Source organism: Oncorhynchus clarkii, chromosome 18 (assembly GCF_045791955.1).
Source record: "Oncorhynchus clarkii lewisi isolate Uvic-CL-2024 chromosome 18, UVic_Ocla_1.0, whole genome shotgun sequence".
NCBI classification, from domain to species: Eukaryota; Metazoa; Chordata; class Actinopteri; order Salmoniformes; family Salmonidae; genus Oncorhynchus; species Oncorhynchus clarkii.
Window position 1 is genome coordinate 2,965,593 of NC_092164.1, and position 13,738 is coordinate 2,979,330.

Below are 13,738 nucleotides of genomic sequence, written 5' to 3' on the forward strand. Positions count from 1 at the left end.
GTGTGGAAGTATGTGCGTAGGATACCTACTGTTTGTGTGGAAGTATGTGCGTAGGATACCTACTGTTTGTGTGGAAGTATGTGCGTAGGATACCTACTGTTTGTGTGGAAGTATGTGCGTAGGATACCTACTGTTTGTGTGGAAGTATGTGCGTAGGATACCTACTGTTTGTGTGGAAGTATGTGCGTAGGATACCTACTGTTTGTGTGGAAGTATGTGCGTAGGATACCTACTGTTTGTGTGGAAGTATGTGCGTAGGATACCTACTGTTTGTGTGGAAGTATGTGCGTAGGATACCTACTGTTTGTGAGGAAGTATGTGCGTAGGATACCTACTGTTTGTGTGGAAGTATGTGCGTAGGATACCTACTGTTTGTGTGGAAGTATGTGCGTAGGATACCTACTGTTTGTGTGGAAGTATGTGCGTAGGATACCTACTGTTTGTGTGGAAGTATGTGCGTAGGATACCTACTGTTTGTGTGGAAGTATGTGCGTAGGATACCTACTGTTTGTGTGGAAGTATGTGCGTAGGATACCTACTGTTTGTGTGGAAGTATGTGCGTAGGATACCTACTGTTTGTGTGGAAGTATGTGCGTAGGATACCTACTGTTTGTGAGGAAGTATGTGCGTAGGATACCTACTGTTTGTGTGGAAGTATGTGCGTAGGATACCTACTGTTTGTGTGGAAGTATGTGCGTAGGATACCTACTGTTTGTGTGGAAGTATGTGCGTAGGATACCTACTGTTTGTGTGGAAGTATGTGCGTAGGATACCTACTGTTTGTGTGGAAGTATGTGCGTAGGATACCTACTGTTTGTGTGGAAGTATGTGCGTAGGATACCTACTGTTTGTGTGGAAGTATGTGCGTAGGATACCTACTGTTTGTGTGGAAGTATGTGCGTAGGATACCTACTGTTTGTGAGGAAGTATGTGCGTAGGATACCTACTGTTTGTGTGGAAGTATGTGCGTAGGATACCTACTGTTTGTGTGGAAGTATGTGCGTAGGATACCTACTGTTTGTGTGGAAGTATGTGCGTAGGATACCTACTGTTTGTGTGGAAGTATGTGCGTAGGATACCTACTGTTTGTGGGGAAGTATGTGCGTAGGATACCTACTGTTTGTGTGGAAGTATGTGCGTAGGATACCTACTGTTTGTGTGGAAGTATGTGCGTAGGATACCTACTGTTTGTGTGGAAGTATGTGCGTAGGATACCTACTGTTTGTGAGGAAGTATGTGCGTAGGATACCTACTGTTTGTGTGGAAGTATGTGCGTAGGATACCTACTGTTTGTGTGGAAGTATGTGCGTAGGATACCTACTGTTTGTGTGGAAGTATGTGCGTAGGATACCTACTGTTTGTGTGGAAGTATGTGCGTAGGATACCTACTGTTTGTGTGGAAGTATGTGCGTAGGATACCTACTGTTTGTGTGGAAGTATGTGCGTAGGATACCTACTGTTTGTGTGGAAGTATGTGAGTAAAATAAATCTAAAGTGTTGGTCACATGTTTCATGAGCTGAAATAAAAGATCCCAGAAATGTTCCATATGCACAAAAAGTTTATTTCTCTCAAATGTTGTACAAAAAATGTGCTTACAGCCCTGTTAGTGAGCATTTCTCCTTTGCCAAGATAATCAATTTCCCTGACAGGTGTGGCATATCAAGAAGCTGATTAAACAGCATGATCATTAACCAGGTGTACTTTGTGCTGGGGACAACAAAAGGCCGCTCTAAAATGTGACGTTTTGTCACACAACCCAATGCTACAGATGTCTCACGTTTTGAGCGTGCGCGCAATTAGCATGCTGACTGCAGGAATGTCTACCAGAGCTGTTGCTAGAGAATTTAGGGTTAATTTATCTACCATAAGCAGCCAAATTTGGCAGTGTGTTCAACTGGCCTTACAACCACAGACTAAGTGTATAACCACCCCAATACAGGGCCTCCACATCCGGCTTCTTCAACCAACGGGATCGTCTGAGACCATCCACCCGGACAGCTGATGAAAGTGAGGAATACTTCTGTCTGTACTAAAGCCCTTTTTGTGGGAACAACTCATTCTGATTTTGCTGGGCCTGGCTGCTCAGTGGTTGTTCCCTCCCCGGCCCACCCATGTCTGCACCCCTGCCGAGTCATGTGACATTCATTTGATTTGGCCCTAATTAATTTATTTCCTTATACGAACTGTGTAATTGTTACATGTTGCATTTATATTTTTGTTCAGTGTACTGTGGTGAAATCAGAATTGGCGAAGTAACGTAGATAAATGAAGATGGTTCCTGTCTGGGTGGACTGATCCATTGTGGAGGCCGGCACAGTCCATCAGTCTCAGACACCTGTCTGATTGGTTCCTGTCTGGGTGGACTGATCCATTGTGGAGGCCGGCACAGTCCATCAGTCTCAGACACCTGTCTGATTGGTTCCTGTCTGGGTGGACTGATCCATTGTGGAGGCCGGCACAGTCCATCAGTCAATATGCTTAAACTGTTAACTCTTGTTATTAGAATGTCTCCTTTGGGAGTTTGGTGTTGGCAACTGCTCTTCCTCCCTCATCTGGGCCCCAGTCACCTGAGGCCAGGCTTGTCTATCACATGTTCCTGTTGCTATGCAGAATATCAGAAAGAGAACAGGGAAAAGGAGGTCAGAAGGAAACATTGTTTCCATACGTGAATGTGGAATGTCTTTACCTATTGCAAACCATGTGAAGGAATGAGTGATGGGAACCAATCACTTGTCTCCACAATGTCTGTGCATCAGTCACACCCTCCTAGCAAGGTGGAAACTAAGTAACATCAAGTGTCTGTGCGTCAGTCACACCCTCCTAGCAAGGTGGAAACTAAGTAACAAGTGTCTGTGGGTCAGTCACACCCTCCTAGCAAGGTGGAAACTAAGTAACAAGTGTCTGTGCGTCAGTCACACCCTCCTAGCAAGGTGGAAACTAAGTAACAAGTGTCTGTGCGTCAGTCACACCCTCCTAGCAAGGTGGAAAGTAAGTAACAACAAGTGTCCTTTTAAGTTCTTAGTACTGAACAAAACAACAAGTTCCTTGTATTTGGGGCCTAAGGTCTGGCACAGGATGTGTGGGGTTAGTGTCTGGAACCATTGTACATCATCTCGGAGGTTGCACCTATCCTGACCTATCCTGAGATAGTAGATAACCCAGTGGCTCACTCCACTCAGTGAGAACTCACTCTGTCCATTTGTGTTTGATTATTTATAAATGAATAAAGATTTAGTTTAAGTATAACTCTGACTTGTGTAATAAGTTTCTCTCATTTTATAGTATTTAAAATATCTACCACAATACTTAGTTCCTATTTGATTACTTGATAAAAAAAAAAAATTCCTTAAAGTCCTCTAACGTAACGTAGCAGACGTAAAAGTATCCATCTAGAGATCACACGTACCACATATTGTAGTTCCTGACTTGATTTCACTCGTTAAAGATTTGATTTATCTCTAGAGAAATGGCCGTTGGGCTCAGAGAAAACAAAACGGAACTAAATCAAATTCAAGCATTTGAAACGACGTCAGTCAATTAGTTGTTTTAATAACCCCCCAAAAATTGGAAATGTTGGTTAATCGCTAAATAATACAGTGAAGACAAGGTTATTCAGGAAAATATTACATAGATCTGCCTAAAACATACTGCAACCTTGTACTAAATGGTTTTTGAGTCGTTTATTAATTTATGTCAATTTAAGTGCACTTACATTGTGTAATTTAAAGTGTGCATGTGTCTGTGATTGAATTAATATTTTACCTTCAATGTTTAGCTGCCTGATCTGTTGAAATTAGATAATTGTACAATAAAAAAATATAATCTATTTTTAGACTCAAAGAAAGTTCCAGAACTGTCAAGACAATAACTCCTTGTTCCAACTTCCCACTGTGCATGAAAAGTTGCAGTAGACCTGTTTCATGAGGAACTGTTTCAATGAGAAGGTAAATGTTATTTCATGCTACTGAGACTTGCATGGTTTGACACCAGTATTGTCAGCATGTTTTATTAACTGGGCTGTCTGGAGTGATCAGAGAGTAGACTAAAGAAGTGAAGTAGACCAACTGACAGTGTTTTAAAGTTCTGTGAAATGAGTCTGTGTAGTTTCTAACCCTTGTGATAGTGAGTGGAGGATGATATGAAATGAGTCTGTGTAGTGACTAACCCTTGTGATAGTGAGTGGAGGATGATATGAAATGAGTCTGTGTAGTTTCTAACCCTTGTGATAGTGAGTGGAGGATGATATGAAATGAGTCTGTGTAGTTACTAACCCTTGTGATAGTGAGTGGAGGATGATATGAAATGAGTCTGTGTAGTTTCTAACCCTTGTGATAGTGAGTGGAGGATGATATGAAATTAGTCTGTGTAGTGACTAACCCTTGTGATAGTGAGTGGAGGATGATATGAAATGAGTCTGTGTAGTTTCTAACCCTTGTGATAGTGAGTGGAGGATGATATGAAATGAGTCTGTGTAGTTACTAACCGTTGTGATAGTGAGTGGAGGATGATATGAAATGAGTCTGTGTAGTTACTAACCCTTGTGATAGTGAGTGGAGGATGATATGAAATGAGTCTGTGTAGTGACTAACCCTTGTGATAGTGAGTGGAGGATTATATGAAATGAGTCTGTGTAGTTACTAACCCTTGTGATAGTGAGTGGAGGATGATATGAAATGAGTCTGTGTAGTTACTAACCCTTGTGGTAGTGAGTGGAGGATGATATAGCTCATAATTTTCACTCCTTTTGGCCCATTTTGAACTTCTGACTCTTACCCACTTTTAGAATAGTTTTATTCCCATTTTGTATGGTACAGCCTACTGATATGAAGTCATGTATATCTCACCAACTGACTGGTTCTTCTGATGTTGTTCACACAGGACACTGTGTTGAGACATTCTCTACATCCAGAGAGCAACAGCAGGAAGATCACAGAGCCAAGAGGTCTAACCACTGCCCACACTGTGAGGAGATTTGACAAATTCTATCAAAGCTCAAAATGCACCTAAAAATACACACAGGAGAGAATCCGTATTATTGTACTGACTAGGAAGAACTTCACAATATCACAAACTCTGACAGCTCATCAGAGAACACACACAGGAGAGAAGCCTTACTCCTGCTCTGACTGTGGGAAGAGTTTCTCCCGATTGGATAGCTTAAAATCCCATGAACGTATACATACAGGAGAGAAGCCTTACTACTACTCTGACTGTGGGGAGAGTTTCTCGCAAAAGAGCAGCTTAAAAGTACACCAACGAATACATACAGGAGAGGTGCTTCTACAGCTGCATTGCTTGCTGTTTGGGGTTTTAGGCTGGGTTTCTGTACAGCACTTTGAGATATCAGCTGATGTAAGAAGGGCTATATAAATACATTTGATTGGATTTGAGAGAAGCCTTACTACTGCTCTGACTGTGGAGAGTGTTTTGCCCGATTGGATACCTTAAAAACACATGAACATACAGGAGAGAAGCCTTACTACTGCTCTGAATGTGTCAAATGTTTCTCAACATCAAAACACATGAACGTATACATACAGGAGAGAAGCCTTATTCCTGCTCTGGCTGTGGAAAGAGTTTTTCTCACCAGAGCAACTTAAAAACACATCAACGTATACATTAAGAAGAAAAGCAGCATCAGTTCTCTCAGACCAGCTAAGTTTAAAGTCACTCCATCACTTCATTCTCATCTCATAAAGGAAATGGTAACGTTGAATTAAGAAAGCGTAGAACACTATTGTAATCTTATTGTTTCTCACTGTGAGAGAACTGTCCAGTGGAAAGGAAGAGTTATAGAATGTTAGCCTCTTTACTTTACTGATTAGTGTGCTCCTTTAGTTTTGGTGTGTTTTGTTTGATTCTACTGTAAACATATTGAGATGACCTTGGATTTGCCCGTAGTGTTGAATACCCTCTGTGAGGCTTCTCATTTTAAAAACAAACAGGCTGTGTTTGAATGCTCAAACTAACCGCACTGACTGTACTATTTGTGACGTGAATGGAGTATATAGTATGCTTATTGGTCATCGTATGGATATGGTTAGCATGCAATTCGCCAAAATACGAAGTTTACACACAGAGGACACTATTTCTGTACTTTTAGGGCCCATAATGCAATTCTTCAGAAAAAAGGGGGATGGCTTCACAACGTGTTCAGATTTCAAGAAAATGGGGTAAAATATGCAGCCGAAGTCCAATGAGAGAGAATACAAATTCATTTCTTTAACTAATTATAACAAATGTTAAGAAAATGTTGAGCAATGTAATTAAGTAATGACTTTTCAAATAAGTTACGTTACACGTTAAGTTGGCTGACAATTTGTTAGCTACGCTATCCTTAGGAACTGCATAGCATTACAGCAGTATGTACTGGTATGTTAGCTACGCTATCCTTAGGAACTGCATAGCATTACAGCAGTATGTACTGGTATGTTAGCTACGCTATCCTTAGGAACTGCATAGCATTACAGCAGTATGTACTGGTATGTTAGCTACGCTATCCTTAGGAACTGCATAGCATTACAGCAGTATGTACTGGTATGTTAGCTACGCTATCCTTAGGAACTGCATAGCATTACAGCAGTATGTACTGGTATGTTAGCTACGCTATCCTTAGGAACTGCATAGCATTACAGCAGTATGTACTGGTATGTTAGCTACGCTATCCTTAGGAACTGCATAGCATTACAGCAGTATGTACTGGTATGTTAGCTACGCTATCCTTAGGAACTGCATAGCATTACAACAGTATGTACTGGTATGTTAGCTACGCTATCCTTAGGAACTGCATAGCATTACAGCAGTATGTACTGGTATGTTAGCTAACGTTAGTTGGATACTAATAACGTTACATGGAACTTGCCAGGCAGTATATTAACTATCTGGTATCTAACTAACCAACATTTATTGACTTGATTATTCACATCATTCTATACTGTAGTCGTTGTGCGTTTCAATAGACATTGTTAATTCTGGCTATCTACTCCGATTTCAGAACACTCTTGTGCAGAATGACTGATGAATTTACGAACGCTCAACACCCGTTGAATATAGCCGGCGTCAGTAAACGTCGGCAAAAGAAAGCCTAATAAATTATTGCTAGCAGTCACCAACGCTCTGGATTACATGAAAACAGTCTAACCAGTTCTGCTATGGCAAGTAAAATGGTCAGTGAGGTGTTCTTTCATTTGTGTCTGGAAGTAGCTAGCAAACGTTAGCCAGTTAGCTTGGGTGCTTGACTGCCGTTGAACGCTCGGATCAACCCTCCTCCTCCGCCAGAGCGTCCAGTGTGGCTCTGAACGCTCCGAGGGCGATTCGAACTGACAGTCTGACAACGCTCTGAATTTACGAAAGCCCAAGCGCACTCTGGCACTCCAGATTGAATTTACGAACACACACCCGAAATCTTAAAATGTTTAGCTAGTCATTTGATATGCTAAAAAGCTGGCAAGAGGTTGCATAGCAACAGCATCCGGAAGACAGGTAAAGCTCTCGGACGCTCAACTGAAACGATACCGTTCGTTTACAGTATACTAAAATTAACTCTAGTTTGAGGTATATAGTCATTTAGTATGTAGTATGTTAGTATGGGTATTCGAACACAGCTATAGTCTGCCAGTTGACTGGGTGTTACTGCTTCCCTCTCAGCCTGGTCTGACTCTGTGTCTGTTTGGGAGAGTTTCTCTACAGTTTTACTGTTTTTACTCAGGAACCCAGTGTCTCAGTTGCTATGGTGCCCTGAGGACAAACATTCCATCAATACAAGCAAAACAAAAATATATATATTTTTTTAGCTACAAGACACACACACAATACCCCCCCCCCCCCCCCCCCCCCCCCCCTCGACAATGCAGTAATAACCAACAAGTAATCTAGCTAACAATTCCAAAACTACTACCTTATAGACACAAGTGTAAGGGGATAAAGAATATGTACATAAAGATATATGAATGAGTGATGGTACAGAGCGGCATAGGCAAGATACAGTAGATGGTATTGAGTGCAGTATATACATATGAGATGAGTATGTAAACAAAGTGGCATAGTTAAAGTGGCTAGTGATACATGTATTACATAAAGATGCAGTCGATGATATAGAGTACAGTATATACGTATGCATATGAGATGAATAATGTAGGGTATGTAAACATTATATTAGGTAGCATTGTTTAAAGTGGCTAGTGATATATTTTACATCATTTCCCATCAATTCCCATTATTAAAGTGGCTGGAGTTGAGTCAGTGTGTTGGCAGCAGCCACTCAATGTTAGTGATGGCTGTTTAACAGTCTGATGGCCTTGAGATAGAAGCTGTTTTTCAGTCTCTCGGTCCCAGCTTTGATGCACCTGTACTGACCTCGCCTTCTGGATGATAGCGGGGTGAACAGGCAGTGGCTCGGGTGGTTGTTGTCCTTGATGATCTTTATGGCCTTCCTGTGACATCGGGTGGTGTAGGTGTCCTGGAGGGCAGGTAGTTTGCCCCCGGTGATGCGTTGTGCAGACCTCACTACCCTCTGGAGAGCCTTACGGTTGTGGGCGGAGCAGTTGCCATACCAGGCGGTGATACAGCCCAACAGGATGCTCTCGATTGTGCATCTGTAGAAGTTTGTGAGTGCTTTTGGTGACAAGCCGAATTTCTTCAGCCTCCTGAGGTTGAAGAGGCGCTGCTGCGCCTTCTTCACGATGCTGTCTGTGTGGGTGGACCAATTCAGTTTGTCTGTGATGTGTACGCCGAGGAACTTAAAACTTACTACCCTCTCCACTACTGTTCCATCGATGTGGATAGGGGGGTGTTCCCTCTGCTGTTTCCTGAAGTCCACAATCATCTCCTTAGTTTTGTTGACGTTGAGTGTGAGGTTATTTTCCTGACACCACACTCCGAGGGCAATGTTGATGACATCAATGCTGTTTTCTCTTTACTTCTTAATATAAACCACTAGCGTTCTAAAATTACACTGCAAGTTGGGCCTAAATATTGTTAGCCGCTAATGCTAATCGCTAGCTAGCAATCTAATAAATGTACTGAGTCGGAGCAAACGTAATTAGCTATGCAGCCTGATAATACCAGTGATGCTGTAGACCTGAATCAGCATGTTGTTTGGGAAACAGTATCTTCAAAACCAAATAGGAATATGTGAAGCAAGAATGTTAGCTACATGACGTAGCTAATAGAAAACACTGGTTCCTACTCTGTCACAACAACTGCTCCCTGGCATTTTAATTTGTTGTCATTATTATATTTTAACTATAGAATTAGAATAATCACTAACACTACTTTACACCCAGCGTCATAACACTTTATAACACAGTCACAATATGTCAATAACAGCTAATAGAACTTGTCACTGTTTAGACATATTGCATTATTTTATGTAGATGTCATAACCAGTCATAAGTGTCAAAATCCACAAAACCAGCCACACATGGCAAAACATTCCATTACACCATAGCCTGTGTGTCAACAGTATGTTTGTTATCTCTCTTTTTTTATTTTTTATTGAATATGTTAAATTGTCATTGTAATTGCGCACACATTGTCAGACATGGACCTACCCCAATGCTCTGTTGTTGATGACTGGGATGAATGCAGCAGCAGATTTCAGGTGAGAGACATGGCCCTATGTAATTATACAAAAGAGAAGAAGAGTTTGACCAGCAAAAATGTACAAACTTTATTTATTGGTAGATCGATTCAGTTCAATGCATTCATCCAAAACACTTTTCTCATCAATGACTAAAATGACAATTTAATAAATACATGAAGTCATTTCTAAGATTGTGTATCGTTAAATAGTTGTTTAGTATTAATAACGGATCATCACACCATCTCTATCTGATACATGTTGTGTCTACCAGCTCATTCCCACAGAAAACTGATCACACCATCTCTATCTGATACATGTTGTGTCTACAAACTCATTCCCACAGAAAACTGATCACACCATCTCTATCTGATACATGTTGTGTCTACGAACTCATTCCCACAGAAAACTGATCACACCATCTCTATCTGATACATGTTGTGTCTACGAACTCATTCCCACAGAAAACTGATCACACCATCTCTATCTGATACATGTTGTGTCTACCAGCTCATTCCCACAGAAAACTGATCACACCATCTCTATCTGATACATGTTGTGTCTACGAACTCATTCCCACAGAAAACTGATCACACCATCTCTATCTGATACATGTTGTGTCTACAAACTCATTCCCACAGAAAACTGATCATCACACCATCTCTATCTGATACATGTTGTGTCTACGAACTCATTCCCACAGAAAACTGATCACACCATCTCTATCTGATACATGTGTCTACGAACTCATTCCCACAGAAAACTGATCACACCATCTCTATCTGATACATGTTGTGTCTACTAACTCATTCCCACAGAAAACTGATCATCACACCATCTGATACATGTTGTCTACCAGCTCATTCCCACAGAAAACTGCAGAGGGAAGCAGTGCCATCCAGTCAACCATCAGACTACATTGTTTTAATAATGGGCACTGATATGGAAAATCTAGTTAATCAATATGAGTTCAACTGTAATTTGTCTAACTGATATCTATATATCAGTTTGAATAAATAACAATTGTGACTGTCTGGACATATTTCCACAGCTTTGTGAAGTCCATACAACTGCTTGCGGATTGGCTATTGGGGCAAGTGTCATTGTTCTGTGGGCCTAACCAGCCCAACCAGTGTAAATACAATGGGACGCAGTTGATGGCCCATCAGCAGCCTGTTAAATATGCTAAATTGAGAGCCTATTCGAGGGTTTTGTGCCTGGGGAACCAGTCATGTATGCTGTTAACCAAAACTTTTATCCCAGTATGCCTTGCTCATTTACCACTCACCGGACAGTTTATTAGTTACACCAATTTTGCCTGCAGAACAGCCTGAATTCTTCGGGACATGGATTGTGCATGTTGTAAACGTTCCACAGGGATGTTGGTCCATGCTGATGTGAAAGCATCAGGCAGTCTTTTTTATTTCACCTTTATTTAACCAGGTAGGCCAGTTGAGAACAAGTTCTCATTTACAACTGCGGACTGGCCAAGATAAAGCAAAGCAGTTCGACACATACAACGACACAGAGTTAGTTACACATGGAGTAAAACAAACATACAGTCAATAATAAATATATATATATATATATATAAACAAGTCTATATACAATGTGAGCAAATGAGGGAGGTAAATACAATATAGCAAGTAAAACACTGGAATGGGAGATTTGCAGTGGAAGAATGTGCAAAGTAGAGAGAAATAATGGGGTGCAAAGGAGCTAAATAAATAAATACAGTAGGGAAAGAGGTAGTTTGGGCTAAATTATACATGGGCTATGTACAGGTGCAGTAATATGTGAGCTGCTCTGACAGCTGGTGCTTAAAGCTAGTGAGGGAGATAAGTGTTTCCAGTTTCAGAGATTTTTGTAGTTTGTTCCAGTCATTGGCAGCAGAGAACTGTAAGGAGTGGCGGCCAAAGGAAGAATTGGTTTTGTGGGTGACCAGAGAGATATACAGTGGGGAGAACAAGTACTTGATAACCTGCAAAATCGGCAGTGTTTCCTACTTACAAAGCATGTAGAGGTCTGTAATTTTTATCATAGGTACACTTCAACTGTGAGACGGAATCTAAAACAAAAATCCAGAAAATCACATTGTATGATTTTTTTAAGTCTGTAGCAGGCAGCAACGGTGAGAGATTTGTTTTTAGAGAGGTGGCTTTTTAAAAGTAGAAGTTCAAATTGTTTGGGTACAGACCTGGATAGTTGGACAGAACTCTGCAGACTATCTTTGCAGTAGATTGCAACACCGCCCTCTTTGGCCTTTCTATCTTGTCTGAAAATGTTGTATGTTGTAAAAGGTTGAAAATGTATGTCCTTCATAGATATTATACACATTTTTTTACATAAAGTTTTTTTGATCTATCAGTACATTGGAGCTGAGCCATATTATTTGCTGTAATATTAGATCTGCCTTATCTGGAGGATGACATTGTAGCCAACTCTGTAAGACTTCATTTAAAAAGGAGGATACTTTAAGCAGGGGTCCATTGTCAATCCACCCAAAATGTACGGTTTTATTCTGAAAAAGGCTTCTCTATTGTGTGTATCCGTTGGTGTGATTTTAAGCTGCCCTGTCGAGAGAAACACTTTCCACAGTCAGAGCAGGAGTAAGGCTTCTCGCCTGTATGTATAGGTTGGTGTGATTTTAAGCTGCTCTGTAGAGAGAAATTCTTCCCACAGTCAGAGCAGAAGTAAGGCTTCTGTCCTGTATGTATTAGCTGGTGACAGTTTAAGGTATTCAATCGGGAAAAACTCCTTCCACAGTCAGAGCAGAAGTAAGGCTTCTCTCCTGTGTGTGTTCTCTGATGAACGTTTATTGCAGATGATGTTGTGAAGCACTTCCCACAGTCAGAGCAGGAGTACGGCTTCTCTCCTGTATGTGTACGCTGGTGTGATTTTAAGCTGCTCTGTTGAGAGAAACTCTTTCCACAGTCAGAGCAGAAGTAAGGCTTCTCTCCTGTATGTATACGTTGGTGTGCATTTAAATGGACCAGTTGAGAAAATGTCTTCCCACAGTCAGAGCAGGAATATGGCTTTTCTCCTGTATGTATACGTTTGTGTGTTTTTAAGGTATCCAATCCTGAGAAACTGACCCCACAGTCAGAGCAGGAGTAAGGCTTCTCTCCTTTATGTATACGTTGGTGTGTTTTTAAATTGCTCTGTTGAGAGAAACTTTTTCCACATTCCGAGCAGGAGTAAGGCGTCTTTCCTGTGTGTGTTCTCTGATGAACTGTCAGAGACCTTGATGTTTTGAAGCTTTTTCCACAGTCGGAACAGGAATACAGACTCTCTCCTGTGTGTATTTTTAGGTGCATTTCTAGCTTTGATAGAATTGGGAAAATCTCCTCACAATGTGGGCAGTGGTGAGACCTCTTAGCTCTGTGATCTTCCTGCTGATGCTCTCTGGATGTAGAGAATGTCTCAACATGGTCTCCTGTGTGAACAACATCAGAAGAACCAGTCAGTTGAAGAGATATACATATGACTTCATATCAGTAGGCTGTACCATACAAAAAATGAATAAAACTAATTCTAAAAGTGGATAAGAGTTGAAGGCAAAAAGGGGTAAAAGGAGTGAAAATTAGGAGCCATATCATCATCCACTCACTATCACAAGGGTTAGTAACTACACAGACTCATTTCATATCATCCTCCACTCACTATCACAAGGGTTAGAAACTACAGACTCATTTCATATCATCCTCCACTCACTATCACAAGGGTTAGTAACGACACAGACTCATTTCATATCATCCTCCACTCACTATCACAAGGGTCAGTAACGACACAGACTCATTTCATATCGTCCTCCACTCACTATCACAAGGGTTAGTAACGACACAGACTCATTTCATATCATCCTCCACTCACTATCACAAGGGTTAGTAACTACAGACTCATTTCATATCATCCTCCACTCACTATCACAAGGGTTAGTAACTACACAGACTCATTTCATATCATCCTCCACTCACTATCACAAGTTAGCAACCACCAGGGTTGGGGTCAATTCCATTTCTATTCGAGTTAATTCAGAATGCAAACCAAATTCCAATTCGAAATGTTTCTCTCAAAGGATTGACGATAACTGTCATTTCAGTGTTCAATTAATTGGAATTGCATTTTTTCTAAATGCTGACAATACTGGTGTCAAA

At 40.9% G+C, this 13,738-nt stretch overlaps 1 protein-coding gene across 2 annotated transcripts in view; it reads right to left on the bottom strand.

Annotated features, from left to right (window-relative positions):
- LOC139372831 (zinc finger protein 850-like) overlaps positions 1-12,961 on the bottom strand; it is a 113,412-nt gene extending 100,451 nt beyond the window's left edge. Inside the window, exon 1 of one of the 2 annotated variants that reach the window (XM_071112658.1) lies at positions 12,205-12,961. In XM_071112658.1, coding sequence (XP_070968759.1) covers positions 12,205-12,898 — 694 coding nt within the window. In that variant the 5' untranslated portion in view covers positions 12,899-12,961. Of the gene's footprint in view, positions 1-12,134 lie in introns of both variants that reach the window. The other variant, XM_071112657.1, reaches the window with a different exon arrangement.
- Positions 12,962-13,738: the final 777 nt, after the last annotated feature.